Raw genomic sequence first — 27880 nt, forward strand, 5'->3', positions numbered from 1 at the left:
TCAGCATAGGGGCAACGACATCCCCAGCTCCCTGCCCATCTGCAAATATTTTTATCCCATTACCAAAGTGATACAGCGGGCAGGGACGGCGGAAAAGCTCAGTGAAGCTTCACAAATAGGACGGGGGGGGGGAGGTCTTTCTTTTGTGTGCGTTCCTGTTGGTGCGTTCCGTCAGTGCGTTCAACTGCCTTTTCGGTTTCTCCGTGTCTTATCGTGCCGCTGAAGACGGCGCAAAGTCTTCGATGCAAATCAAGGCGCTTCTTCTGCTGTTCTGCAGGCCAGGGGCTCGAGCAGAGTCAGCAGATTCTACTAAAAGCGGGCAGGTAAAAGAGGGGAGAATGCGGGGCGGCAGGGTTTTGTCAGCTCCTCATTTCGTGGCCCTGTCTTCAGATCGTTAAAGAGATAAGGAAATTAACGAATTAATTCCATAATTAGACTCCGTTGTTGGAAGAGGCTTTAGCTGCACTGGGGCGGGGCGAGCGGGCTGGCAATGGCACACTAGGAAGGTGGGTGTGGGTGTCTGGAATGTGCGCCCGTTTGGTAATTGGATACGGGGAGCGAACGAACAGTTCGACAAGGAAGCTTGATGGTTATGCTCGTGCAAGCGGAAATGGTTTTCCTTCCGAGTGAATAACCCGCTTGTTCTAGCGAGGATGACAATTGCTGATGGAAGTGTGCTGTGGGCATGTTTTGTGGCCGCGTTTGAAGCACGTGTTTTAGTGTGGTATGTTAAGCCGTTGTGTTTGTGCCGTTTCTAAAGTGCACTTTAAACGAGCACTAGCTATCTGCGAGATTAATTTTGCATTCCCGGTGGTCCCCATGCTTCCATTTTGTTGCCGTGACAAAGTCGGATGAATCATCGATTGATGTATATTATTATCGTAATCCACCCGCCGTTTGAAGAGTTGCAAGTTGAATGTGGAGCTATTTTAAGCAGCTGTTTGTAACACGCTACACCTCACTCGAGCACCCGGGGGGAATATACTGTTGACAATACAACTGTTGCGTATTTATGGCAATTTAGCCACTCATTCTCCTAATTGTCCAATCAGCGAGATAAACTCACCGCCACAATCAGTTGTGTGGCGTTTTACAATACGCTTGTATGTTCCTATCTTCGCCAAACGCGCTATCACTCGTTTGCTCCAACGAACGCGATGAATGAAAACAGACCAATAAGTTTGTCGATTTTCACCGATACGTGGTCAATCGAGACGACTGTCCAGTTGGATTGGTAGGTGAAGAATGGGATTAAATCACAGTATACGTAGTGAAATCCGTCCGATAAGATTACAACTGCCTGCGAGCAGAGCCTGGACCGCAACCTATAAATACGGGGAGTGCGTTCAACTGTGCGGCGAATGCGGTCGAACGTTTAGTTGGACTGTGGTTGGGTGGTGCAGTGTGTTGAGTACTAAAACGTGATGAAATCTCCGTTGGCCTTGGTTTGCCTTCTGGGCTTCGTGGGCGCGTTTGTCCTGGAGCCGCAGCCGCAGCAGAAAGATGGCGTTCAGCAAGTGCTCCGCAATCAGCGGGCATGGGAACGGATGCACCGAGAGCCTCCGATTCAGGGCGGTTCGCCGTCGCGCAAGGCCGCCCCCGTCGAGACGAAACACATCATGCAGCGGCTGGATCACTTTGACCCGCAAAATGTCAACACCTGGTCGATGGTGAGTGACCGCAGGCAGGTTTCGCACCGCCCTTGGAGAGTGCGCTGACTGTTTTTGTTGCTAATTTCAGCGCTACATGGCCAACGGTGAACACTACGTCGAGGGCGGCCCGCTGTTCATCTACGTCGGCGGTGAGTGGGAAATCTCCGCGGGAAGCATCTCCCGTGGCCACGTGTACGATATGGCGGCCGAGCTGAAGGGTTATCTGTTCTACACCGAGCATCGTTTCTACGGCCAGAGCCATCCGACTGTGTAAGTGAGGATGATGATGATGATGATGGGTGCGCTTGCTTATCACACGCTGGGCATTATCGCTGTTGTTTTGTGGCAATTTTTGCAGCGACCTACGTACTGATAAACTGAAGTATCTGAACATCGATCAGGCGCTGGCGGATTTGGCGCACTTTGTGGTGGAGATGCGCAAGACGATCCCGGGTGCGGAGAAGTCGGGCGTTATCATGATCGGTGGATCGTACTCCGCCACCATGGTGTCGTGGTTCCGCCAGAAGTACCCGCACCTGATAAACGGAGCGTGGGCCTCAAGTGCTCCGGTGTTTGCCAAGGTTGAGTTTACCGGTAAGCAATGGGTGGCTCGCTAGACGCGTTACCACAAACCGTAATGCATCTTAAATCGTGGGTTGTTTTTCCCCGCTCATACAGAGTACAAGGAGATTGTGACGGAGAGCATCCGACTGGTCGGAGGACAGAGCTGTGCCGATCGTATTGAGCGGGCCATCCGGCAGACAGAGGAGCTACTGGACCGCGGGGAGTACGCAAGTGTCGCGCAGGAGTTTCAGCTGTGCAGCGATGTGGATCTGTCCCAGCCGCTGGATCGCATGAACTTCTTCAGCAGTCTGTCGGATGAGTTTGCGGGAGTGGTTCAGTATCACTCGACCGGAGACATTGAGGGTGTGTGCCAGGTCATCGAGGATGCCACCATCACGGACGATATGCAAGCGCTGGCCAAGCTTGTGACGCGAGGTTTGACATCGACCAACTGCAACAGCTATGGCTACAAGGCTATGGTTGATTACTACAAAAACACCGCCTGGAATGAGGGTGCTGCCATGAGCTCAAGTAGGTGTAATCGGAAGCTCGTGTCGATTGAGTGTGTGTATCGTAATGCTACCATTGTTTTCCCCATCCCCCCTGTTGCTGTGCAATAGTGCGCCAGTGGCTGTACCAAACCTGTGCCGAGTACGGATGGTATCAGATTTCGGGCTCGTCCAAGCAGATCTTTGGTTCCAGCTTCCCGGTCGACTTGTTCGTGAAGTTGTGTGGTGATCTGTACGATGGATTGTAAGTGTTGTAATGATAGTGGACGGCTTGCGTCAAGTCCCAGTGACCTGTGTATCGTTTTGTTTGGCAGCTTCGATAAGACGAGAATGATGAACAATGCCGACAGGACGAACGTCATCTACGGCGGATGGAATCCGGAAGTGACGAACGTCTTCTTCACTCAGGGTCAACTTGATCCTTGGCGTGCGATGGGCATCCAGCAGGATCTGAACGATCAGTCCCCGGCTGTCGTCATTCCAGGTACATATTTGAGGGAGAGTTTTGATTAACACCAGAGAGTTAAATGCGATGGAATTCAAACTGTCCTGTTTCTGCCTTTTCCAGGAGCTGCCCACTGTGCCGATTTGAGCTCAATCACCGCCCAAGATTCGGCTGAAATGCGAGCAGCGAAGGAAAAGATTCTGGAGCTGGTAAAGAAATGGCTAGCCTAAAGCTTCGGTTTGTTTCTCTGTTTGTTTACGGATTAAAATTGTCTACGTACTTGTACGTCGATATAAGCTTAGGGCATCGTTTCGATGAATTTTAATATCACAGTTTGCATGAAGCACCCATTGAAAGTTCAGGTGATAAGGATTGAATTTTCAAGAGAAGCTTTCCCGGAGCTCCAATCGATGGGAAGCGGTTCGACGTAATCAGGGGATGTATAATTAAATTACACCCATTAATGTCATTTTCTGGAAGTATAGATTCATCAGAATGCTAAGGATTCTCACACCCTTATCGGATCGATTCGGTTTTACGCTAAGAGCAAGAGACCGTTTGGGAGGGAATGAAAGAGGTGGAGGCGTAGAGTGGGACGCTTACAACGCTCCCGCATCACGGTCAACGGGCAATTCATTAGCGACTCACGGGGCTCACGGGGCTTTGCGCTGGTCGTGGCCCGATTCCGGTCGTGCGGTCGTGCGCGTTTCCACTTAACAATCGATAAAGGAAAAATTATTCAAATCCCGCTTCTGGCGGATCCGCAATGGAAATGATAATTGGGATTTCGGTGTATTCACTTACCCGTAGAAATCACGACGAAGTAATAGAAAAATAATCCTAATAATCCTATTCGTGTTTCCATGTTGATTTTTCTATTGGCTGGTGGTTTGGGTGGTTTTGGGTGGGTGCGGCCCGCCTTTACGCGTTGCGTTGCTTGTCGCCACCCACAGCCGAGGAGGCAGCAATTGGGGATGGCCCACGAGAAAGCCGACGGCTGATGGGAAAAATATTTCGTTACTGCTCCCCCTGCAGGCGTCCTCGGGTCGCACACCACCAGCGTCTTGGGAGGCTACTGGCCGCACACTCGCAAACAATGGGGTCTGGTGGGCTTACACCATTTCACTACACACACACAAGCACATAGAAACACACACGTTAAGGGCCACCTTTTGCTTTTATTGCCGTACGTACCACTTCTTCGCGTTGTGCACTTTCACTAGACTTTTTTTTCCGTGGGATTCGCTCCACAGCGCGAAGATCACAACTGTGTGGTAGATTAATTTATGATATCCACTTCAAACAGCGCCGAGCGTAGGTTCTCCTACCTACGGCCTCTGACAGGAACACTCTCCCGCGGCTTTTGCTTCACCGTCAGTCAGCACATTTTAAATTATTCATCAATCACTCCTCTCGCTGCACGCGCACGCACTTTTTAGCGCACCAACTCACGCTTCGAATCAGTTTTTCTCGCGCTCAAATCAAAGCACAGCAAACAAAGAGTGGCAGAAACGAGGAAAAAAACTCTCGAACACACGCACATTCATACTGGGTGTCCAGTAACCCGATTCTCCGGTGTCACGGGTTAGGCTGCCATCGGCAGCAAGCGCACTACCGTCACCACAAACAGGACTGAATGATTCAGCAGTGTTTGGAGTTAGTTCGCGAGTTCGCGCGAGGACCACCCAAGTGCACCCAAGTACCAAGCTCGCTTGACGCTGACGCTGGTGATGAAGGATAGGTTGTACTTTTTTTTTGCGTGTTGTTGGCTCAAGTAGCTCAAACGGTCTGACCACCACACCACCGCCCAGTCGTGCGGCGCAGTTCAGAGGCGCGAGGCCGGAGATGCCGTCGCAAGAAGGCTGCCATCATGTCCCGGACAGCGACTGCCATCGTCAGCAGCCTTCATTTGCATACGCGCCCGCATTATTAAATCATTAGTATGTATCGCGTCAAGCGGACCCTTTTGGATCACCGCCGCGGACCCTGCAATGGATTGATGATGCAGTTTCCAGGGATGATGTTATGTTTCCATTTTTTGTTGTTGTATGTGTGTTTTGTTTCGCTTGACTTCAAACAAGCCAGTGGCTGTCGGCGTGCTAGCGCTTGTCAGTTCATCAGCAGCAGGCCGTGGTGTCGAGGGAAACGATTGCACTTTTTCGTCCGCGTGGACCGACTCGTCAACTAAATAACTGTCATGCCGTAAGCCGTAATCTAATCCAATATCGTTGCCGCTCCCGGTGAGCGTGGAACCGTCGCGTCGGGGCGGCCAGAAGGCGGCTATCGGAACTGAATAGAAAAATTAATTTAATCGTTCCCGTGCTGACGGGTACCACGTCATAAAGGGAAGGTGAGACCGAAACGAGCGCTTTTCAACCGGACACTTTTTTTTCGGGCAACACTCCGCACTGACGAGGTGAAATAAACGCGTGTCAAACTGTCAGCTCGGTTTTTTTCGGTACACCTTTTTTCACCTTTTTTCCGATCAAATTATCGTTTTCCCAACGTTTTCCCCGAACCGAACGAACGGCGGGGGGGCACGGTTTATTCTGCTTAATTACACCGGTTCCGGGGATCGGTTTCGAAAGGAAAACATTGCCACCCTCACAGCACCACGCACACCCACTGTTTGGTCGTTTTGAATTAGTAACGGTTCAACACTGTAGCACAGCTTGTAATAGTAGTACACGCATTAGTACGTTTCGTTTCGCATTTCATTCTCGTTGCACATGAACTCCGGTGTGACCGTTGCACCCGTTTCGCACCTTGCACATTTGCATAATCATCACACACGGCGGCGGACACACGCACGGGGCTCGCGCTAAGTTACGGGTTGCGCTGTGACGCTCGCCTCGGGTCGGCTAATTCTCAAATCCCATTTACGGCTCGGTTCGACTCGCGTGAGAATCTCCACCAAACTGACTGATTTCGCATGAAAACCCGTTCGCCGATGGCAAACTGACGCGCCTTCCGGCGATATGTGCTGGTGCGGCGTGAGTGCTTCCACGCTTCGGGACCGTGCGGGACATGCGCACGTGTCGGCCCCTTAGCCGTGTCGGCCCGAACTTCCCCAACCGCGGGTGTGCCGAACAGCAAAACCGGTTCCCTGCGCGAAACGGGTTTCCACCTTTCCGAACCGGTTCGGAAAAGTAGGCCGTGCCAGCCCGCCCGATTTGATATTTATATTTGCTTTTGAACCCCGTGCACCAACACTACCATCATCTAGCACCAAAAACCAGCTGATGGCGGAGTGGAAGGTGACCATCGCACCAACACTAGCAAGCCTCTCGCCAGCACGACCAGCTGCGACCACCCTCCTCCATCGCTGGCAGTGGGGCAGTGGCGGGCACATGGAAATTAGCGGAGAAATAAAATAAACGTGCGGTTCATTAATTTTTGAATGTTGTGTTATAATTTAATGCTTAACAGGTAATCGGCACGGCACTGGGGGAGTGGATGAATTTCAGTCAGCTCTCGAGATTGGAGGGTTTTTTGTTCCTCTCTCTCTCTCAACTTTCCTCATTTTTCCCCGACAGACGGAGAGAGAGAGAGAGAGAAAGAGAGCGTGGGTTCGCGGGGTCAGAATTTATCTGTTGATTTTATTCAAACCTTAATCGGTACGCTCGGAAGGATAACAATGGATGACACAGAACTGTGTTGCAGCCGGAAATAAAAACGGGGTGAACCAGAACAAACAAGTTTTTTGAAACTTTTTTTGCTCAAAAAAGCTATCAACAGTTCAACAGTGACAGGTCGTTAGGATGAAAGAAGAAGGCAGCAAAAAACAATAAGAGACTACAGCTGCGACCCGCATACAGGACGCGTGGAGAATGAATGAAGAGATTTAGCCAGACATTTGGCCACTTGAGAAGATTTACTTTGATTGACCAGAACCGGAACCGGGGTCTGCCCTTGTGGATGGGGCAGTAAAACATGACCACGGCCGAACAGGACGAACCGGGCGCCGTCCAGCTGACGGATGCGTTCAAGAATGAGCACTTCCTTCCTATGGCGCTGTTGGTGCGGACAATGAGTTCAAATTTCGCTTCCCACGCTTGGAGTTTGAGTGTCGCTGGGCATAAAAAATCCCCCCCCCCCAATCCACCCCATCCCCATATCCTCGCATACTTAAACCCGATGGTTGGGAAAGGACATTTCGGGACGCAATTGAGCATGCTGTCGAGTTCGTGCTCGAGTGTGTGTGTGTGTGTGTCCTGGGCTGCGGAGGACGAAACCGTACCGGGGCGATGTTATGTTGTGTAACAAAATGTGAAGAGTGCTCAGTTAATGGTGCTTCTCGGAAAGCTGAACATAGATTAATGATAAGCTTCTCTTGTAAGTGGAGAGTGTTGTGAGGGCATTTTTGTGTGTGTTTTTGTTACCTACCGTACTATTTATTGCACGTCATCTCAAACGTGATAAAGTCAAAATTAAGATTTTGAACCACACTCGACCGGTGGCCCGGTTGTTTCTGTTTCTGTTTGTCATCATTTTTCGGGGCAATTGTTTTGCTATTTTCGAATCCATTCCGGGCTCCGTGGAAATGGTGAAGAAAGTGATTCCTTTTTTGTTGCCTTTTTTTTCGAGTAATAATGTTACCCTCCAGTTTACAAGCGATTGCTAATTGAATGCGATGAGAGGGCAGCCCGTGCGTGGTGCAATGCAATCACCTTACAGATTATACTATTTTCATCTTTTCCATCGGCACTAACCAAGTTGGCTCACTCGCTCACTATCAGACGAACGAAAGGGATAGGGAAAAAGCAGCAATTGAATCCTTTTTTGCGGGGCGGGGGGGGGGGGGAGTGGGGCTTTGCTGCCCAATCATGTGTAGAAAAAAAGGGTCCTTCTCGCACACTGTTTACTGTTTTTATCGCACAAATTATCGAAGCTTTTGGGCGTCCACTTGGCGTCCTCACCGCTGAAATGTTCCGCCGTTCCGGAACCTGTTTGTGGTTCTTTTCTTTCCTCCTCTGCTTCTTCTTCTTCTTCTTCTTCTTTTTCTTCTTCTTCTCATCTTCGAATAACGGGTTCGAATTTAATCTTCCTGAGACTGTGGCCACCATGATGAAGAGCCGCGGTGCTGGTGGTGAAAATACCCTTCACAGAGGCAGTAATGAGCATCCTTTCCATCCTGGGGCTCTTCATCCTGCCGCTTGTCGGGGTGATATTATTTCCCCTTATCAGCAGAGCACCCCGCTTTTCATCTTGGCACAAAAGTTTACCCCAACCGAAAGGGCAAACCCGGTTTCACTCTCCCGTTCTCGTTAGATTGCGGGAAATGAAGAGGGAAAAGCGGGAAAACATCTTCGACAAGAATGATACGAAAAAAACGCACCAACTGAAACTCTAGAATGGAACATTTTTTGTATACCCTGATCGGATTGAAAGCAGAAGAAAATTGGGCCTGACTGCTGCGGCCAGCGGAAAAATGGGAGAAGGAAGGCAAACACTGCACTGGTTACAACTACTCACTGGTTACTACGATCAAATGCTCTCAAATGAAGATATCATTTTCCTGTTCCGTTCGTTCCCTTTTCGCATTTGCCGCCCTTTGCTGATGATGGAAATATTTTTGCATCGGGCGATTTTTGCGTTTTATTTTCGTCTGTTTTGCTATCTTTGAAATTTGATCAAGATGCGTACTTGCGAACGGTTGGGTTGGTCTTCCTCGCGATTGCTGCCTGGTGTTGTTGATGCCGTTATTGTTGCAGAGAGCTGAGTGGAGATAAAGTTTTCTATTTCATTTTTTAATTCGTTTTCACGCCTCCGTCTGTTGGGAGGGAGTTTTTGGGAAGGGGTGGGAAGGGAGACCACTTTTCGCTCTTTTTTGTATGTTTTTTTTTTCATTCCGCTTAATTCAATATTTGCAAATCATGAAAAAACGGTTTTGACAGTAAGCAGATTTGTGAAGCCCGGTTGAACCGCTCTCTTTGCTGTCGATGGAACTTTACTGTCGTAATGGAAAGCAGATGCACATCGCTATTTGTGCACACATTAATCACGCATTACGCGCGTGGAAGTGCACAAACACAGTGGAGAAACATAAAAGAGACATTAAATTCGCTATTTAAAACACTACCACGAACTAGCAGCTCCTGGAGGGCTTTTGGTGCTGAAGTTTGTGGCGAGCACTTAAATACATTTTTTTAACTTTAATACATTTTCGTACTTAAGGTTACTTTTTACTGTTTTTCTTATGTTCTTAGTTTTGTGTTGAGAGGAAATTGTTTATGTTTTTTTTGTTAGTAGATGTTTAAGAGATCGTAAAATATTATATTGGTGCATGTGCATGTGCAAAGGTGCATTTTCAATTAGCCCAGTTGCAGTTGGTTGATTAAAACATTGCCAGCTAGTTGCCACTTGCACAGCGGGGCCAAACTGGGGCCCAAACCGGCATACCGGAGTAAAAGTTTGCCCAGCGGTACTTCAATTGTTTCCTGCAGCTCTCGTCGTGTGGTTGCTGCACCCATTTGCTTGCAAATTTAACCAATAAATGCAAAAAAGGGCCCCCGCTCCATAAAGGCCCCCACCCTACTCTTAAACAATGGCACAATTCGCGGGCCACTTTTCGAATGTGCCCCGTCAAATACGTTTGTCAGATTTAGAAGCCGCTTGGCCGCTAATTAAGAAATAAATTAAAATTTTAAATTACTCCTGCTTGCGGCACTCCCCACTCCCCGGCAGACCTCGAGGGCCAGCCGACCGGCTAAACCGGAAACGAAATGGCACAAAACTTGTCCTTGGCATCAACCCGCCGGCTGGCCATTCTTCTGCCACTGACGCTCACGGTTCGGGCGGCGGCAAAAGCAGGCAAAGAGGGAGCGATGGAGCGCACTTTTGTGTTGTTTGACATTCCATTATGATTATGGTAATGGGGTTGTTTATCCTTGTTCGCTTTGCGGCTTTGCAGGCGGAAGGGCGCCGCTGCTCACATTTCGTTGGCGGCCAGGAAGCACCCGCAGCGACGGCATCCGCTGGGGCCGGGTCGGGGTGAGATGCGTCCTTTTGGGGTGGTGGTGCGGATGCGCCTTTCAAGAACCTACAGCGCACAGCACAGTGATCATTTTTCGAGACAATTTTCTTCACCAGATGGTGTGTTGTGTTTGTGGGGAAAAAAGGAAAAGAAAACTATCAATAAAAGCGGCCGTAGCGGCCGTGTGCGCTGTGCTTTCGGCATTAATTAATCTCCTAAGGAGGGGACAAAGAAATGGCCAAAAATAGAGCTGCCAGTAGTTCGGGCAGTTTGGGAAAGTTGATTCCCGAAAATTGACCATCGACAGGTTCGAAACCCTTCCGCTGCCCTTAACTGGACACAGCCAGTGGGAGGGTAAGGGACTTCAATTTGCTTATTTCGTGAAACGTCAAGCTCTGTTCGACCTCGGTACCGGCTAACCAAGCGGTCAGTATGGCGCATTTCGCCTTAAATAGTTTATAGTTTTCCTTCCATTGAATTTCCAGTTGACGGAACACGGCAGTCGGAAGAAGCCTTTGGTACTTTGGTTCCACATTTCCTGATTGCAAAACTTGATTACACGGTCTAAATATAGCGATTAAGCAAAATGCTCTGAATAGTTGGCGCGCATTTGCTGTTGACTACACAGTAGGGGAAGGTAGGTAAAGACGGACACTGCGGGTAAGATGGACACTTCTCATAAATGCATGAAAAAGGTAATTTTCGAGTAATTCAACAATGTAGAATCCAAACTGAAGGTAAAACAACACATTTGAGAACATTTTTGGCATAATATATGTAAAATTGGTTAAATCCACGAACAAAATAAATTTTCAATCATGTGCACCCTTGCGGATCTAATTTGACTACTGCCGATCTTAAGCTCTACAACTAGTATTGTTTATATTTCCGGAAGTTTTATTTCATGAATGGGTTGTCGCGATCATTAATGAAAAAACTGGCGAAAGAACGAGGATAAAAGCAATACAAAATATTGTTTTTTGGTGGTTTAAACATTCTGACACCAAAGCGGGAAAGGCGGACACCTTGTTGTAGGGAAAGACGGACACCGAATTTATTGATTTTTTTACTTCTTATATCAATTGGTGATGAATATATTTCTTCAAATACCTTAAATCAGGGTATTCCGATGAATCAATCAGTAACTGGAGAAAGTATTGAAATAAGCGAGAAATGAAACACCGGTCAAAATAGTAGCCATTCGTTATGCTATTACTCGCTCGACGCTGATGAGGCGCTTCACGAAATCCACTATCTTGTCACGACTTGGACAACTTTAAGCAATAAAAAGATGAGACATTGATACGACATTGTTCAGGAATAGATGAGAAATTCTATGAGATTACAAACATCAAATGTTGAATTATGACATGGGGGAAATCCAAACTATTAACAACTCCTTTATAAATACTGGGGTCGTGGACTTTTCGCGGAGTAATTTCCTAAAAGGAAGTTCAAGACTGTTGTTCTGTACACTGGAGCAACTTCAGCTGTAAGTGCGCGATATTTTAATAATGCTTTAGATGCTACATTCTACGATATATTAGAAGCGTTGTTTACAATTTCTAAAACCACGGCTGAATGAATCGCCGTTGCAATAGGCCAAGAATTGGTTTATAAACGTACCAGGACGTGGAAAGCGATAGAATTTGTTAAAATACTGTAAAACTCTTCACTTTCTAACCTTTTCTACAGGTGTTCATCTTACCCTTCATGGTGTCCATCTTTCCCATATCAGGTGTCCGTCTTACCCGAACATTTCAAAAACGCACGAAAAAAATCATGTTTTTCATTCATGAAAAAACACAAAAATCAATCGAAACTTAAAAGTTTCAACACATTTTCTGATAAAACATGAGTGTAAGATAATGTATGCACATTTTCATGGTCGTTGCACTTATATATCCCTAGATTTTCCCCATTTCCCTTAACGTGTCCGTCTTTACCTACCTTCCCCTACACACTTTCTTTTGATGCAAGAAATGCACAAATTCCGCGGAAGACTATTTTGAAAAGACTTCCTTCTGAATTGAAGATTGTTTGCAACTTGCGACTCGAAATGGAAAACATTTTCCCCAACCCCTGCCAGTCTGCCAGCTGAACGGAGCGGGAGTGGGGTTCACTACATTTTTAATTATTTTCCCGTCTGCTTGGCAAAAGATGGCGAGAGGAAGAGCATAAATTCCACACAGCCAAAACACAACAACTAAACCAAAAAGCACACACACAAACACACAGTGAGCGGAAGGATTTGTCCGAGGGGCGCGTCTCATCCGCTTATCGGTTGGAGTGACGGACGCGGCGTTTGCGTTTGGTTCCGTGCCTGGCCGGAGAAATTGCTCCTGTCATCCCGAGCCGCTGAAAGAGATGTGCCGGAAGAGAGATCTAGCTGTGTGCATGTTTGGTGCATTATGCAGGCGGAAGAAGCATCGATTATGAAGTTCACACGAAGGCTCATAAATTCCCGAGCCCCGAGGTCCGGTGCTTCGCCGGGGGAAAAATGCATTCCTTGATCGCCTAGCTCCTCGTGCTCGTTTCGAGATTAAGTGGTGAGAGTCTGGCCAGACCTGGTGAAACACACGACGGCTGAAAACGATCAATGAGAACCCTACACTCGTCCGGGAAGCAAGGAAGAGACAACCCGGAAGGTGGAGCTTTACACGCTCGACGGGGACGGTTTCACACTCACCATCACTTTCACACCTAGAGCGGGCTGTGGTTGTGGCCACACGGTTTAACCAAGGTGTTAGGACACGGAAGAAGTCCCTGGGGCTGCACAGTTCGATGTGTGTGTGTGTGTGTGTGAGATGTGATCTATAGTTTCAATTAATTTTCCGACAAAATGATAAAGAGCCACTTCGATGTGTGTGTGTGTGTGTGTGTGTGTGTGTGTGTGTGTGTGTGTGTGTGTGTGTGTGTGTGTGTGTGTGTGTGGGAGTGTAGAGCCACACTACTGCTCAATTGATTTTGACTAAGTGCTTTTAATGGTGTGAAACCGTCGCTCGCTTGCCAATTCTTTGCAGTGACCATTCGCTCAAAAGCACCCAAAAGGGCATAAGAAGAAGCAGCAGCGAAAAGGGCAAAGCGATGGCAGGCGTCCCCCACCATCTTTTCCCTGGTGCGGGGTGCGGTCAAATATGTCGAACCTGTGGATAAAGTTTAAGTATTAATAACGACACATATTCCGTTTCCGGGGAGCGTTTCGTTCGATTTTCACGTTCGCCTTTCGGAAGCAGCTGCTACGAAACGATTATAACATGAGCTTCCGTTTCTCTCTCGCTCGGTCCATGGCAAGATTGAGGTGGAAATTTATCGTCTCTGGCGCTGGCAGCCGATAAAAAAAAGTGGACCGACGAAAATGGATGCCTTAATAACGAACCGTACCGAACAGGTTTTGGAACGGTTTGGAAATATATATTTCCGAAGAGTTAAAGAGGGAAGCTTTTAGCGTCATCGTAAATGTTTAAAATGAATTTTCTTTGGTACACTCTTTAAAATATTATTTATTGTATGGAAACTCTGTTGGTGTGCCGTGCTGTTCTGCGTGGGAAATGTAATTTAAATTACCATCAAAATTACAAACCGCCCGCCTGTTCGGTGCCATTTTGCTGCCGTCACTTCGACAACAAAGAGCACAACAATTATCACGAACCGCTTGACCACACTTGTATCCCATCCTCGGCACTTGACGTACAATGTTGCGCGGATGCATCAAAAGGACACGCCGGTTCATATGCACTCAATTGTTGTACGACCGACCGTTGTTTGCAGTGCCATCGCAGCCCTTTCCATCGGAGTAGGCTGTGCATTTTCACTCTGCGTACACGTACACTGCGTATGCTGCGGCAAGGGTGATAAGCTGCACAAAACGGAGGCGCAATTTTACAATCGCCAACAGTGTAAACGCATCTCTCCATCGCGTGTAGCAAAACAGCGGCGCGAAACCGTTCAGCGAACGCGCTAAGTGGCGTTCGATCACACAACAAAAGCCTCCTCCGGGTGGTGGCAATGAGGGCGCGCCTGCGGAAAAGCATTCCCATACGCGCCTGCTGATTAAATTGAACTGGAAATTGCGAAATGCGCGTGTGTCCTATTGACGTGCTGGTGCTGGGTTTTCCACATTGTTTTTTTACCTCGCTCATTTTAGTTCCTGCTTTGATTGGTCAAAACGTGCTGGCTTGTCGGAGGAGATATTTCTACGCTGCATTTTTTCACGCTTTTTCTTCCCCGTTCGTTCGTGTGCCGTGCCGATCGTGGGGTGAACGCTGTGAAGCGTTACTGGAAATTTGCATTTTATGCTGCGCGTTTAATTAATTCCATTCACCAGCATGTGTTTTCTTGTGTGCGCCATTTTTCGGTGCAGCTCTCTCTCTGTGCATCCTTCTGCTTGCCCTCGCTTGTCTCCAATGCTCCCGCTCAGCCTTCACGCTATAAAGCTATGAATGAAAATAACGATTTCATTAAAAACCCCAAAATGAGCGTTTTTCGTGCCGCAAAATCGAGTAATGGCCGCAAAAGTTGTGAATAAAGTAAGGGCAATTTAACATTCCACTCGCCGAAAATAGGAGAAGAAGGGAATGATTCCTTTTTACGTGCGTTTGTGTGTATGTGATTGCATTCGTAGGATAATCGATGATTGAACTTTGCGAAACGCTCGAAACTGGAAGCGCAATTTAAAGCGCACCACGCGACACGGACCATTTCGCTCGGTGCGGATTTTCAATTGATGAGCAAATGGAGTTTGTTTTTTCCTGCCACTGCTGCTGCTCCGGTTCGGGTGCGTATTTGGTACGAAGAAAATTGGGAAATCAATTTCCTGCACACAGAACGCAGGGCTTTTATTAAGCCGGATATATATAACTTTATGCCAATGTGTGTGCGTGTGTGCTGTTTGTTTCGCTGTACCGTTGCGCGTTGTGTTGCGTTGCGTAGCGTTGCGTTGCGTTGATGTTTAATCCGGATACATAATTCCGGTTTAAGATTCAACCAATATCTTTCCCCCAGCACCGGATGCCACAGGTCAATTAAAGGATAAATGATATGCTTTTCCAATCATCCTCACATTATACTCGCACGTGGTCAACACACGGTAGCGCCGTGGCGATTCGCGATCAAACAAACGGAGCAAGCACCGCAGGAATGAGTGTGTGTGTTTGCGTGTGTCCTTGCTGGCAAGCGGAAGAAGAGAGAGAGAGAGAGTGTGGAAAAAAGCACACACACACACACACACACGTGCCCACACACTTCCCCAGAACACGAGAACTAATTTCGTATTCACTGTACAAGTTGACATAATAAATAGGAAGGATTTTCTTTTGATGCATACGAGTGTGGTGGAAGACAGCTGGAAAGGAAAGTGAAGGGCCACTCGCACAAGCTCGGCCGGCATCGTGGGGCAAAATGGCGAGGCATTCATCTAGATTTTGCCCCAAAACCCCCGCTCCCTTCCCCAGTGGGAATATTTTTCTTTTATACGTTTGGAAAAAGCGCTCAACGACGACGACGACGACGACGACGTGCCAGAATGGTCATATATTTACTCGAACTTCCGGCATAATTTTTTCCCCGTCCTTTGATTCCTTCCATTGCCTTGCATTGGCGGTGGTGTACAGCATCAAGAAATTGTGCGAATCGTTGTTAGATCGATGCAGGAACAGCTTTTTCAGCACCCCTCGGCTTCTAGGAAACTCGATTTTGCCTAGAACCTTTCGCAAAGGAAAAAAAAAACAGAAGAAAAACCAGGGCTTGAGAACACCGGGGACTGGCACTGATCAGGTGATACGAATTTCCCCCGCTTCCCGCGCCTTCCTTCCTTCTCGTCTCTGTAACCGTGCCACCGACACCGGAGCGTAAGATATTCAATTTCCAACCCCTTTTTTCCAACCCACCAGCAACCCGAAATGAGTCCATTTTCCATGCAGAAAGTTTTAGTTTTTCCACTCTCCTTCTCTCTCTCTCTGTCTCTCTCTCCCTCGCCACCCTTTGTTGGTGCACTGGAGCACAGGCCCTTCGTGTGTTTGTGTGCCTTTTTTTCGTTCCGTCCGCTTCGGCGCTTGGACAAGCACAATACTCGCAAACCGGTCGAGTCCGGACGCAAAATCGACTCTCTTCCCCCCCCTCCCCCCCCCCCTACTCCTTTTCCACTCGCCCAATCCGTGGGGAGTTTGGTGGGGAGCAAAGTTTTTAATGGCTGGTGAAATGCGAATATATTGCAGCACCTCATGGCTCATTTGGTATTCGGTGGCCATCGGTGATTGCGCGCCGGAATAGAATATGCCCCGGATCCTTCTTATCCAACACACGGGTTTGCTTTTCAAAAGCGGTGTTCCAGAAGAGGGGGAAGGGGTTTTTTTTTGAACAAAATTTATCGAATAATCGACACCGGTCCGGATCGATTGCTTGTGGGGTGGTGGGGGAAGGAGGAGGGCCAAGTACCACCGAAGCAATTGGAAACAAAGTGCGGAACAAAAGGCCGGGTGTTCGATGGGAGCTTCCCTTCCTACGAGAGGGCAAGAGACTTAATCTAGCAATTTATTGAACACTTCCTCATCGTGTGCCTTTTTTCGTTGTTTTGGTTCGTCGTCACACCGGCCTGTACAATTGTGCTTCAGTGTGTGAGATTGAGAGTGCACGATAAGGTTAATAAATCCACAGCACTTAACTGATTACTACCGATTAGACCTACACACAGCCCAGTGACGTGCACTGCTGCTGCTGCCGCTGCTGCAATTGGCCGTAAGTGAACAACTTAAGATGCAAAACCACGACCCAGACGCAACGTTGCATCGCTACAGCAACCCAGACAGCGAGCGCGACAGAGACAGAGAGAGTGAGAGAGAGAAGGCTAAAAAGGGAAGAGTAGAGAGTGAGGAAAAAAAGGGATCACAAAAATGGTACAACACATGTACATGGGCAGTACATGAAGCAGGATTTAAGATTTTATTTACTGCTGTACAAGAGGCATCCCTCGGAGCGGGATCAGCTAACATGAGGGCCATGAGCGGTCGTACGTGTTAAATGGCCACTGCAGAGCCCGAAGCCTAATCCCCATTTATCATGATTATCAATTTCATACTTGTGCACCGGCAAACTACCCACCCTGTACCAAACCCACCCGACCGACGATGGGACTGGTGTGAAAAGCTTTCCAGTGCAAAAACAACCTCATGGTATGGTGGTGGTGGTGGTTGAGATGCTTTACCAAGGCTAATGGCGCGGTTTTGTGTGTTTGAGCCTTTTGGTTTACAGCGACTGGCCGCCTCTCGGAGTGTCACTGTGTCTGTGCAGTGTTGGGGTAAAGGGCTGGCACACCTGGCTATGAACGATTGCCCTCTGCTTCCCTCCCATCACTCTCCCCCCTCCCCCCCCCAAAAGATCGCTGTTAATAAACGGTCCATTGGGGCAAGTGGGATTTAAGCGCAGACTAGAAAACTGGGGTATTTAAAAAATAATCAAAACAGCAGGTCGCAGCTGCTGCAGTGCAATGAACGCCGGAGCGGTACGATGCCATTATGCGTCCTCTTAAGGAATGAAGATTTTCCCTAAAAATACAACCTCGCAAAAAAAAAGAAAAAAAGAAACGACATTCTTTCGGTTGTGCGAGCGGAAAATCACTGACGTGCTGCGTATTGGGGCGTGGTAGCACGTGGCCCATTTTGCGCTACCTCGCGGGCGCCCCGGGTGCACCGGGCGGGCACATCGGGCAAACCCATCGGGCACACGTTTGGCGTATTGTTTGGCAAACCACATGAAAGAACGCGAACGCGGACGGCGCACACGGGCATGGCAAGCGCTTTTCTCTGTCCCGAAGCGACCGGTGGACGACACGTACGCGAACGGATGCACTAATTTAGTGCCACGGTTCAATGCTCACGTACGCGCGAGCGCATCATCAAACAGGTTCCTCATCTGTCCATGCCCCTGACAGCAAGAGAGTGAGAGAGAGAGAGAGAGAGAGAGAGAGAGAGAGAGAGAGAAGAGAAAAAGAGATACCTCGTTGGGGTATGTTGTTGTTTGGATAGAAATTGAATTCTTTCGTCAAGAGGCAGGGTGTGCTGCTGGAGGTTGGAGATGAACCGAGCATGAAGGAGACAAAGTTTAGGATCAAAGGTACTCGCCCGGCCATAATTGCAATGTATGCGCTCGTATGCGCTACGGGGTGGCACGAGTGGTTTAAGTTGTTGGAAATGTGTCCTAAACCCGCGCTCTGGAGGCACTGGACGCTCTGCACGCAGCGCATAACATGTGCAATGAAGCGGTGTGCGTGATCTATGTGATGTGCAATTAACATTTTACCACACATGCATTACTGGCCTTATTCTTTGCTATGCTATCGCCGTGTTTCAGCTTTTCCACCGGGTTACCAGTTTTAGTTGATCGATTACAGGTCGGAGGGCTTACTGTCGCTTTGATGTGGCTTTGGCTAGAGGCGAACCCGTGAACCATGGCTGGGTGTGTGTGTGTGTGGTTTCAAAATGATAATCAGGCTCACGGTTGACGATTCACGGTGTAATTGCGCTGAAAATATGCTAATGGTGTTTAATTTTCTGTTCGACATTCATCACACGCCTAAAAACACGTCGCTGCTGTGGGAAAATGCGAAGGAAATGGGGTGAATTTAACATTCATGAATGTAGTTTTGAGCGTACAAACGTAATATCTCCTATTTTGAGCAAATCTGCCTAACAATCGCCTTATTTCTTCTATTACTTAAGCCTTGGCTATCGTACCTAGTGTTATTATGTTCCACTTGAACGAAATCGTCACTTCCCGCTTGACGTTCATCGCTCGCTGGTTCTTCGCCTACTTGGATGTTATTTATACAGCCACGAATTAAAGAACCTTTAGCTGTCACTGTCCCATCGAAAAGAAGAAACACGAGATTAACTTCGCATTTCGGCACACTCTGTCTGGTTTGACTGTCCTGACGTGACTCACGATCGTAATGTGGCTCTGCCCGGATCGTTCCGGCGTTCTTCGCTGTCTGGCGTTGGAAGAATTTTCCCACCCTAAACAAGCGTCTAGTTCTCTCGTCACTCCCTCCACCCATCAGCACAACTTACGGTATGGTGTCTATTTATACCTGACTCTGTCTAATTTTTCGGAAAATGTCTCCCCGAAAATGCTCAATATTTATCACCGTAGCGACGCTGGAGCTGGGTGTGTGTGTGTGCTTGGGTGATGCTTGATTCAAACTCAAATACACACACACACACACACACACACACACACACACACACACACACCGATGGGAGGGATGTTTCACATCACGAATTCTCTTTCCGTGCACGTGCATTTCACCTGACCGGAGACTTTTCTTCTCCTCTTCACTCCGCCCACTGCCCCTGTCTGATGAATCCGTCCAGCTCGAAAGCTTGTTTGCGAAGGGCATTAAAGAGAATTCATCACCATGTCGCAGCCAGAGCCATGCCTATGCCATTGCCCACAGAGTGCTCACATCCGCCCAAACCCTCTACGTCCCTCCACCTCTCCCCATCTGACTGATGATTTGCTCCGATGACGTATGGGCATCCGGATTGGTCGCAGTCGAGTTGGGACAGCAGAGAGAATCAAACCGAACCTTATGCCAACGACAGAATATGTGTGTGTGACCCTTCGCCCGTCCGTGCCATTTTTCCCCGGATGGCTCTCGCTGCGGTGCGGAAGGGAATGGCAAGTTATGCGGTGTGTGTGTGTGTGTGTGTGTGTATGTGCCTTCTGTGTCATCGTCATCGTTCGCCAGCTGCCATTCGGTGTGTGATGAGGATCCCCATAATGCCCGAAACTATCCGGAGCGGGTCGGGTGAAATGAACGTGGACGTGAAATTTTGGATACTGTTCCTGAAAATGTCATTTCCATGAATGTCCGTGTGCTCGAACCGGATGGCTCGGACATTGGATGGGTGGATGGTAGGGTGGGAGAGAGGTGAAGATGAGTCCATTCCGGGGACCGGTAATATGTCTGGACAGCACCATCTGACCCAGACGTTACCGGACGCTCTGGACATTCCGCAACAAACACAAACACCCCCACACACACATACGCGTGGTGTGGGCGTTGGAAGCGAAAATTTATGTTTAATTTTAAATCAATTTAATTCAATTAAACTTTTGTACGCCCGGCATGTTCGCCCGGCAACGGGTACAGCGATAGCACACACACACACACACACTCATTGCCGCTGACACCTTCGGCCGGAAACAAATGGCAGAGAGGTCCCAATTCCCGGACAATTACCAGCTCCATGTCATCCGGTCGTTCGCCTGCACCACCCGGTCGATGTGCGTTTGATGGAAACAATTTTCATTAGCGATCGTTTGACGATGACACGACGTACCGGAGTGTGGCCCCATTCCGGTACACGGCGGCCGGAGCGAGCGTGCGCGCCCGTGCGCGAATGGCTGCATCGTTCGGGGACGGTTGTGTGCATGCCGCAGCACATGTCGACAGGATGGCGCATTATTTATGGGAAAATGTGTGTATGTTGTGTTTTTCGCTCGCACGGGTGGACAGTTTTGCTGCTGAGAGCTGCTGACAAAGCTATCTTTTCGCGCAGCCGGATGTGTCCGGGCTTACTTTCCATTTGCAACACTTCAATCAAGCTAATTACGGCTAATGTTGCTTCCCCAGCTGGTGGACGCGTCGATGGGAGGTGCAGATGATGTATGACGAGCTTGGGGGATAGGTTCCGACCGGATGAAATGCCAATTTTTCTCGTCCCTCGTACAGACTGCTGGGGTTTGATGAGCGAGGGGGGGGATGCTAGTTTGCTGGTCCAGATATATTAATAAATTCCAGTCATCGACCTTGGCCACCGAGGGCTCGGAGCTTTTGGGCGTAGTGCAAGCGTTTTTCCTGGGCAAACACTCCGTGTTGGGGCAACAGCGCCATTTATTACTTTTGTTGACCGACCCGATGGGATCCAAGGGGGTTCATAATTCATCCACAAAATCTGGTCGTGGTGCAAAATTTCATTCCAACCAAATCGTCATCCAAAGCGTTTCTTTTTCCATCCCTCATTTGATAAATAGTAGCATCCTTAGTTACAACCTTTTTACGCTCCGGGGCAGCTTTCCCGGGGCACCCTGGTCTATGCTCGCTGCTCGAAGGAGCCGTGCCTGGGCAGGGATGGTTTCGTCACACTTACACCCGCTTCGAAGGAAGTGCAACGCACCAAGCGTAATTCCTTTCGCCCAGAAGAAACGATGTCCTTTGCCCGCTTCGCAACCCCCGGCAAATGTGTAAACTGTGGCACTCTGGCGAAAGATGAAAGGATAAAGTCAGCAGGAAGTGGCGCACTAGCACTTTGGCACTGGGACTTTATTCTCCTCGCCTCGCCTCGGCTGCACTGTTTTGTGCCCGATCCCGACCGAACCGTGCAAGAAGTGGAGCTGTGTGCACTGCGTAAAGTGCTTTCTGCGTTCGAGCCACGGCTTCGGAGCGTCGGAGCGTCAGCTTCGTGACTTGCATCCCATGGTGGATGGATACTGATGGCCGAAAGGACTTTTTAAGTTGTCCCTCTTTCTCTCTCCCGCCGGGTGTCGGGGTAATAAAAGGCTAACCGGATGGATGTTAAGATTTTCCTTCCCTTTCGATCCATCCCACAGTGACACAGCGCCCAACCGCCAGCAAGCTAGCCAACCCATCCATCCATCTAGCCTCGGAGAGGCTTGTCAACGCCGGTGGACGACACTGTGAGGTGATGATGGTGATGAGTGTCCGAGATGGGGGTTACAACACACCCCCGGTGGAAAGTTAATTTAAAACCACAGCGAGGAAAGCGGGCGAAGGACACGCTAATGCTCTTCTGGCGCTGCGTAGCGATGTTTTTGCCCGTTTGTTTGCAGTGTTTTGTTGTGTCACTCATTTTCCTGTTGTGTTGTGCCATTCCCACTCCCACTGGCCCACTGGGCGAGGCGTGCAAACCCTTGCCGCCAGCACCGTTTTTCTGTGCACCTTTTTGCGTTCACTTTGACTTTGTGTGGTTGCCTTAGCCGCTTCTACGCATTACTTGAGACTGGGGCGAGATCATTGTCCGGAGGTTTTGTACCGCGTTTTTACAACGAACCTGTTACCGGGTTGAGCCTGTGGACAAAGAGATTAATGTGGCTAGTTGGCTTTTGTTGTTAGTGAATGGTGCAAAAGTTTGTGCATTGTTTGTGGAGCTTGTTTAGCGAGGCTCTAAAGTTGCTTAAAACAATCTAACCCCGTTCGTTTGTGCACGTGTTTTCCTATCAATGCAACAGCAAAGTGCTTTCCCGAAGGCCATAAATGGCCCCCATAACTCGGCACCAGCATTCGCTGGAACATGTTTTCACCCTAATTCATGCATCATGTTATCGTGTTGTTTCGTTATTGCGATAACATGCTGCTGCAACGCACCAGGAAAGTGAGCATGTTGGCAAAGTTTATCGACCAATTAGACTTCAAACCGTTCACTTTGCATCCATCATATTGAGTGTGTGCTGTGAGGGTTTGGGTTTTTCTGAGCTAAAACAGCACGAAAGCGAAGGTTTACATCTATGCTTCAGCAGCTCCAGGAACAAGCTTCACGCACCAACCCGCACGTTAGCTCGTCGTAAGCGACTCCCATTAGTGTGGCTGTAACCAGACCGAGCAGCAATGGAAGAACCACAAGAAGAACAAGAATACGGTAGGGGGGCTTGTTGATCCGGCCCCGTAGAGCTCGGAGCTGCACAGCTTCATTTGGCCAGGTTTCTAAGCGTTACGCGCGAGCTGATTGCTATCTCTGCCTAATTACCATCAATTTCCCGTAACGCATCTAGTTTCTTCATTAAAATTTTGCTCATTACTTCCTGCCGAGACCTCGTGGAATTGGAGTCGCGGCCCGCGAGTGTTTTGCGAATTGCACTGGCTCGGATTGAGCGGGCTTAAGAAAGGCTTAGCGTTTTCCGGAGTTCAAACGAGCGCATATTTAGTGTACCGTACCTTGCACGTTCTAGTCTCCTGGGTTGGTGGCATGGTGGCAAGAGCGGTAACACGTCCCGGGGCTGCAGCAGCACCACCAGCGTACACGTTTCCGCTAATCCGTCGGTGTTTTTTCCGAGAAAAGTGTGTTTTCGTTCCTCCTTTCTACCGCTCTCTCTCTCTCTCTCTCTCTCTTACACGCCACGACCACGCACCAGGGCAATGATGTAATTGAGTTTTAGAACCACTGCCGACTCCCTAACACCAACACTCTCCCCTCGCGGGCGAACGATTGGAGCGATGCAGTGAAACGACGAGCGAACGTTTCTAGGACCAACCAACTTCATCCGTTCTTGTGATAAGCTAGTTGCAGCCGAAGCCGTGCATTGGGATGTGGTGTATGTGTGTGTGTGTGTGTGTGTGCATGCATGCCGGTGGAGCTCAGGGTAAAAGGTAAAAATATTGGAGCACAAAATTGCGCAATTATCTCATTACGGTGTAGTTGGCACTTTTTATCGACGGTCCAGGGCAGGCTGGTGGCTGCTGATTCGCATCTACTGCGGCGTGAAATTTAATTTCTAGTCGGTTCAGCCGACTCTACCGCAGGCAAACATCGGTGGTCTAGCGTAAAATGGGTCGGTTGGGCGTTTTTTTTTTTTCATTGCGAGGAACACTCCGGACGGATGGAGTTGTGTTACAAAGTAATGCGAAGGGAGTAGATTTGTAGCCTTGTTTGTCCGGTTAGGAAATGGAAGTTTGCAGGCAGAGTGAAAGTAGTTCAAATAGCTCCGATAAGTGGGCACGGTTGCACTGAAACGGAAATTAGAGTGCTTATTTTTCGAATTATTCGTACGTGAGATTGTTAAAATAACGATTTGCTACACGCATTGCATAGCGCTAGGCGTTCGAGCTTGTTGAATCAATCTACACGCCTAAAAGTATGCAATAAGCTCGTCGGGTCTTGTTTTTGCCCCGACACATTCAATTTTAATGTAAATAAAAGCGATGGACGTTGGGCTAATCTAAATCAACAACAACGTTATGCCATAATCTGTTACGGGTGAATCTCACTCGCGTATGCTTCTTCAACCCCTGTGACGACTCATTCGGACGCTCCATAAAGATAACTCGCTCTCGCTACACTGATAAACCACCGCGGATGCCAAATTTCTGCTCTGGACAACAACTAATCCACTGGTGCTGGTTTCGTGGCGGAGATTTAATACTCGCCCAGCACGGACACGAGCGTCGCGGATAGTGTCATTTTCCAGCACGTCGACAAAGTTACGCTACTTCACGTACTTCGCAGCAGAATGCGATGCAGCGCCCGTGCTCTTCGAATGGTGGTCGTGGCCATCTGTTGCACTGATTTAATTTTCGCTTATTTCGGTGAGTGAGTGAGTGAGCATGTCCCGGGTGCCGGAGGGAAGGAGTGTGCACTCTTTACGAGTGTTTAACTTTCTCGTTAATCCCGTCCCCGACCGTTGCAGCGCTCGCCGTGCCGCTAGAAGCTGTGGTTGCGAGAGTGCATCGTTTGCCGGCGGTTCGGTTGCTGCGGGTCAGAGCGAGCGACGACCCAAGGGCCGACCGAATCGTCGGTGGCAGTAAGACAACCATCGAGAGCGTTCCTTATCAGGTTTCGCTGCGATATTTCAATAATCACATCTGCGGTGGATCCATCATATCTCACTCGTGGGTGCTGACGGCAGCACACTGTCTGGATTGGTATCCCAACAATGACGAAGTCAGTCGGACGCGCGACGAGAGAAAGCACGCGCCGTGTTGATGATGTTTCGTGTTTTTTTTCCCCGCCAGATTACAGTGCGCACCGGGAGCACCAGCCAGTCGGCGGGCGGATCGCTGCATGCGGTGTTTTACTACCACCTTCACGAGCGCTACGACCCCAACGAGTTCCAGTGGGATGTGGCCACCGTTCGCGTCCGTACGCCCATGGGGTTGGGCGCGGGCAGAGCGCCCATTCCGCTGGCCACCTCGACCGAGTGGACCGTTGGCGAGCGCATCTTGGTGACGGGCTGGGGCTATCTGACCGCCGCCGGGAAGGTCGACGATACCTTGCAGATGATCCTGCTGGACGCGGTACCGCAGGAGTCGTGCAACCGTACCTGGACCGGTTTCATCACGGCAGAGTGCGTGTGTAGTCCTGTCGCGATCTAATCGCGGTCGCATTCTTATCGGCGATGCATCACTTCTTCTTCTGCCTTTTGCAGCATGCTCTGTGCCGGCGGGCCGGGCGTCGATGCGTGCGCTGGGGACAGTGGAGGACCGGCGGTGCAGGACGGCGTACAGTACGGGATCGTGTCGTGGGGTTCGATCGACTGTGGCAACGGACTGCCCGGGGTGTTCACCAACATTGCTCATCCGTCGGTTCGAAGTTTCATTCGCCGCACCACGATGCATTAGCCGTTTTCGGGGAGGAGACAAGGTTGACAAGGTCGCAGTGTGCTGCAGACGGGAGATTAAGAAAAGCGGTTAATTAAGATAACGAACATCGGATGGCTGGGTGTCTGGGTGCAGAGTCTCGCAATCTCGCAATGAAATAAACACTAGCGAACACGAAAACCGTTTCATTAAATCAGTCAGGTTTGCGGGCGATGAGATGTAATAAGGCAACTCCACTGTTGCCAACAAACGCAGACGCTCCACTCCATCCACTCCACCGTGTGCAGAAACATAAAAGAAAGCTCGTGGCTTCCGTTGCGTTACAATTATTCCTCAAAAGCTTTGCAAAATGGCAATTATTTAAAAGGTCAACCGGTGCCACCGGTGGGCGAACGCGTCGTGTTTTCAATGGCACTGTGTGCTTGTTTGAGTGTTTTTCCCCCAATTTTCCAGCCTCGTTCGCTTCAATTTCATTAACGTACCGCCCGTGTCCTTTGCCGTCCTTTGCCGGCACTCAGGACTGCGGGAAAATAGCAAATATCAAGTCAATTGCACACTTGTGCCGAAATTGGATTTATTCGTCACTCTCTCTGCCCACTTCCCCCTTCCTCGCCTCTTCCTCGTAGGCTTCCTCGCCATTCCCCCCAAGTATTGCAAATCAGAGAGAGGGGAAAAAAAGATTCAGCCGTAATTGGCGATAGTTTGTCGTTTAACGAAGCTTATCAGATTTGGAGACAATTTTATCGTGCGAAGCGCCCCCAAAGTCAAGCGAACGGCAAACGATTGCGCTGCATAGGAATGATTTGTTTTATGCGTCTCGCGTTTGTAGTAGTGGAAGTAGAAGCAGTAGACGCACTAGAATAGTTCCCATTACGTTAATTCAATTGAAGGGCACAAACACTTTGCTGGATTAGAGTGTTGCGACTGCAGAACAAAACAGCGAAACAGTGCGATACGATAGAGGGACACAATATTACGCCCCCGGGAGGGGCGTAGGGCGGGGTGCTGGGAAGGGCAGGGAGGTTCACCAAAGTGTGCACGTGTTAGTTTTGGCAAAATTTTAACACAAAAACCCCCGTCTCGCAAAATGGGGCCGTGACGAGCGCGTGACAAACAAAAACATCGTACCGCCCCGTCCTCCCATCGATCGTTTTCAATATTCAGCAACATCAACAACGCCCAACAATCGGATCAATATGGGGGGGGGGGGGGGGGGGGGATGAAGAGAGAACAAGGTGCAAACGGGAATCCTCCCATCGAACTAACCCCTCAGAGCTGGCAGTGGATGGAAGTCGTAGCCGTGATCGGCGCCTACCCCGTTCGGGGCCACTTCAGCAGTGAGTGCTGTCTTAACGACCCGTGAGATAAAACTGTGCCATTGCCTTTGCAGAGTGTGCGGAGGGGGAGGTTGGGGGTGGGAGGGGTAAAATTGTGTCGAAATAAAAACATATACTCCGGATGCTTTTCCGCCCGCTTTCCAAAGGGGCCTTGCACGTTGACGCACAGTGTTACGGGAACGGGAGGGGGGGGGGGGGGAAGCGATCACCGCCACCGACAGTGATGACAAACACTTGCAAAGGCACACGGGACACACTGAACATGGAGAGGTTCAGTAAAGGTATTTCAGTTTTTCCGCTTGGGTGTGGGTGGTTGTTGGGTTGTTGGGTGGAATGGAACTTTTCGCACAATTTTGGCGAGCAAAACAAATATGTTCGCATGCAGGACGGGGGATGGTGTTGTTGTTGTTGTTGTTGTTGTTGCTTCAGCTTCCTTTTTTATTGGGGCAAGAGGGGTGGCAGATCGTTCCAAGCAGGTTAGCAGTTCTCGGCCTCCTCCCTCCACACACCCCCCTCCCTCCCCACAGGTGAGCGTGAGAATAGTGATGCACGAGCGAGGAGGAGAAGGGGGAAGTGTTTTGATCCTTCGGTATGACGATGACAAAGAACACGTGAGCGGCATATGAATGGCCTTTGGGTGAGTGGGTGGGTGGGCCCGGGATAAGTGTGTCCTCCCACACGTCAGCCGAACGAGCGGCCACCCAAATGCCATCGAGTTTTATTTTACACATTTACGCTCGTTATGAAAATCGACTGTCATCGGGGTTCGGTGCCTGTTTTCGGCGAACGAACCAAGCTCGACTTGAAAGGATCGGTTCCGGCGACCGACGGCGCCGTGCGCTGTTTGTGTGTGACATTGCTCCGTTGTTTGAGTGTGTCGTAATGGGCTTCGGGGAGCCCGATGGGGTGGGGATGAACGACCGTACCGATGTGCTTTGAAATGTAAATACTCCCGCAAACCTGTCGATTACGACGCCCGCCCGCACAGTTCGACGAAACTCGGGCATGATCCTTAGCGGAAGGTCGATTGAAATTGTATCCATTGAAAAACATGCTCGGAACAAACAAC

At 49.3% G+C, this 27880-nt stretch overlaps 3 protein-coding genes across 3 annotated transcripts in view; 2 read left to right on the forward strand and 1 right to left on the reverse strand.

Moving 5' to 3' along the window:
- Positions 1-6119, reverse strand: part of LOC1281931 (protein sidekick-1) — a 50931-nt gene extending 44812 nt beyond the window's left edge. Inside the window, exon 1 of the mRNA XM_061647260.1 lies at positions 3975-6119. Within this exon, the coding sequence (XP_061503244.1) occupies positions 3975-4035 (61 nt within the window). The 5' untranslated portion in view covers positions 4036-6119. The remainder of the gene's footprint in view (positions 1-3974) is intronic.
- Positions 1340-3455, forward strand: LOC1281930 (putative serine protease K12H4.7). The gene is made up of 7 exons (XM_321914.6): positions 1340-1670; positions 1741-1922; positions 2011-2246; positions 2331-2747; positions 2837-2969; positions 3040-3209; positions 3294-3455. Exons 1-7 carry the CDS (start codon positions 1425-1427, stop codon positions 3398-3400), a joined length of 1491 nt encoding a protein of 496 aa, XP_321914.6. The 5' UTR covers positions 1340-1424; the 3' UTR covers positions 3401-3455.
- Positions 6120-24205: 18086 nt separating the features above from the next.
- Positions 24206-25654, forward strand: LOC1281929 (trypsin). Its single transcript, XM_061647261.1, has 4 exons — positions 24206-24463; positions 24565-24818; positions 24890-25221; positions 25303-25654. The coding sequence occupies exons 1-4, from the start codon at positions 24388-24390 to the stop codon at positions 25493-25495; spliced, it is 855 nt and encodes a 284-aa protein (XP_061503245.1). The 5' UTR covers positions 24206-24387; the 3' UTR covers positions 25496-25654.
- Positions 25655-27880: the final 2226 nt, after the last annotated feature.

Source organism: Anopheles gambiae, chromosome 2 (genome assembly GCF_943734735.2).
Source record: "Anopheles gambiae chromosome 2, idAnoGambNW_F1_1, whole genome shotgun sequence".
Classification (NCBI taxonomy): domain Eukaryota; kingdom Metazoa; phylum Arthropoda; class Insecta; order Diptera; family Culicidae; genus Anopheles; species Anopheles gambiae.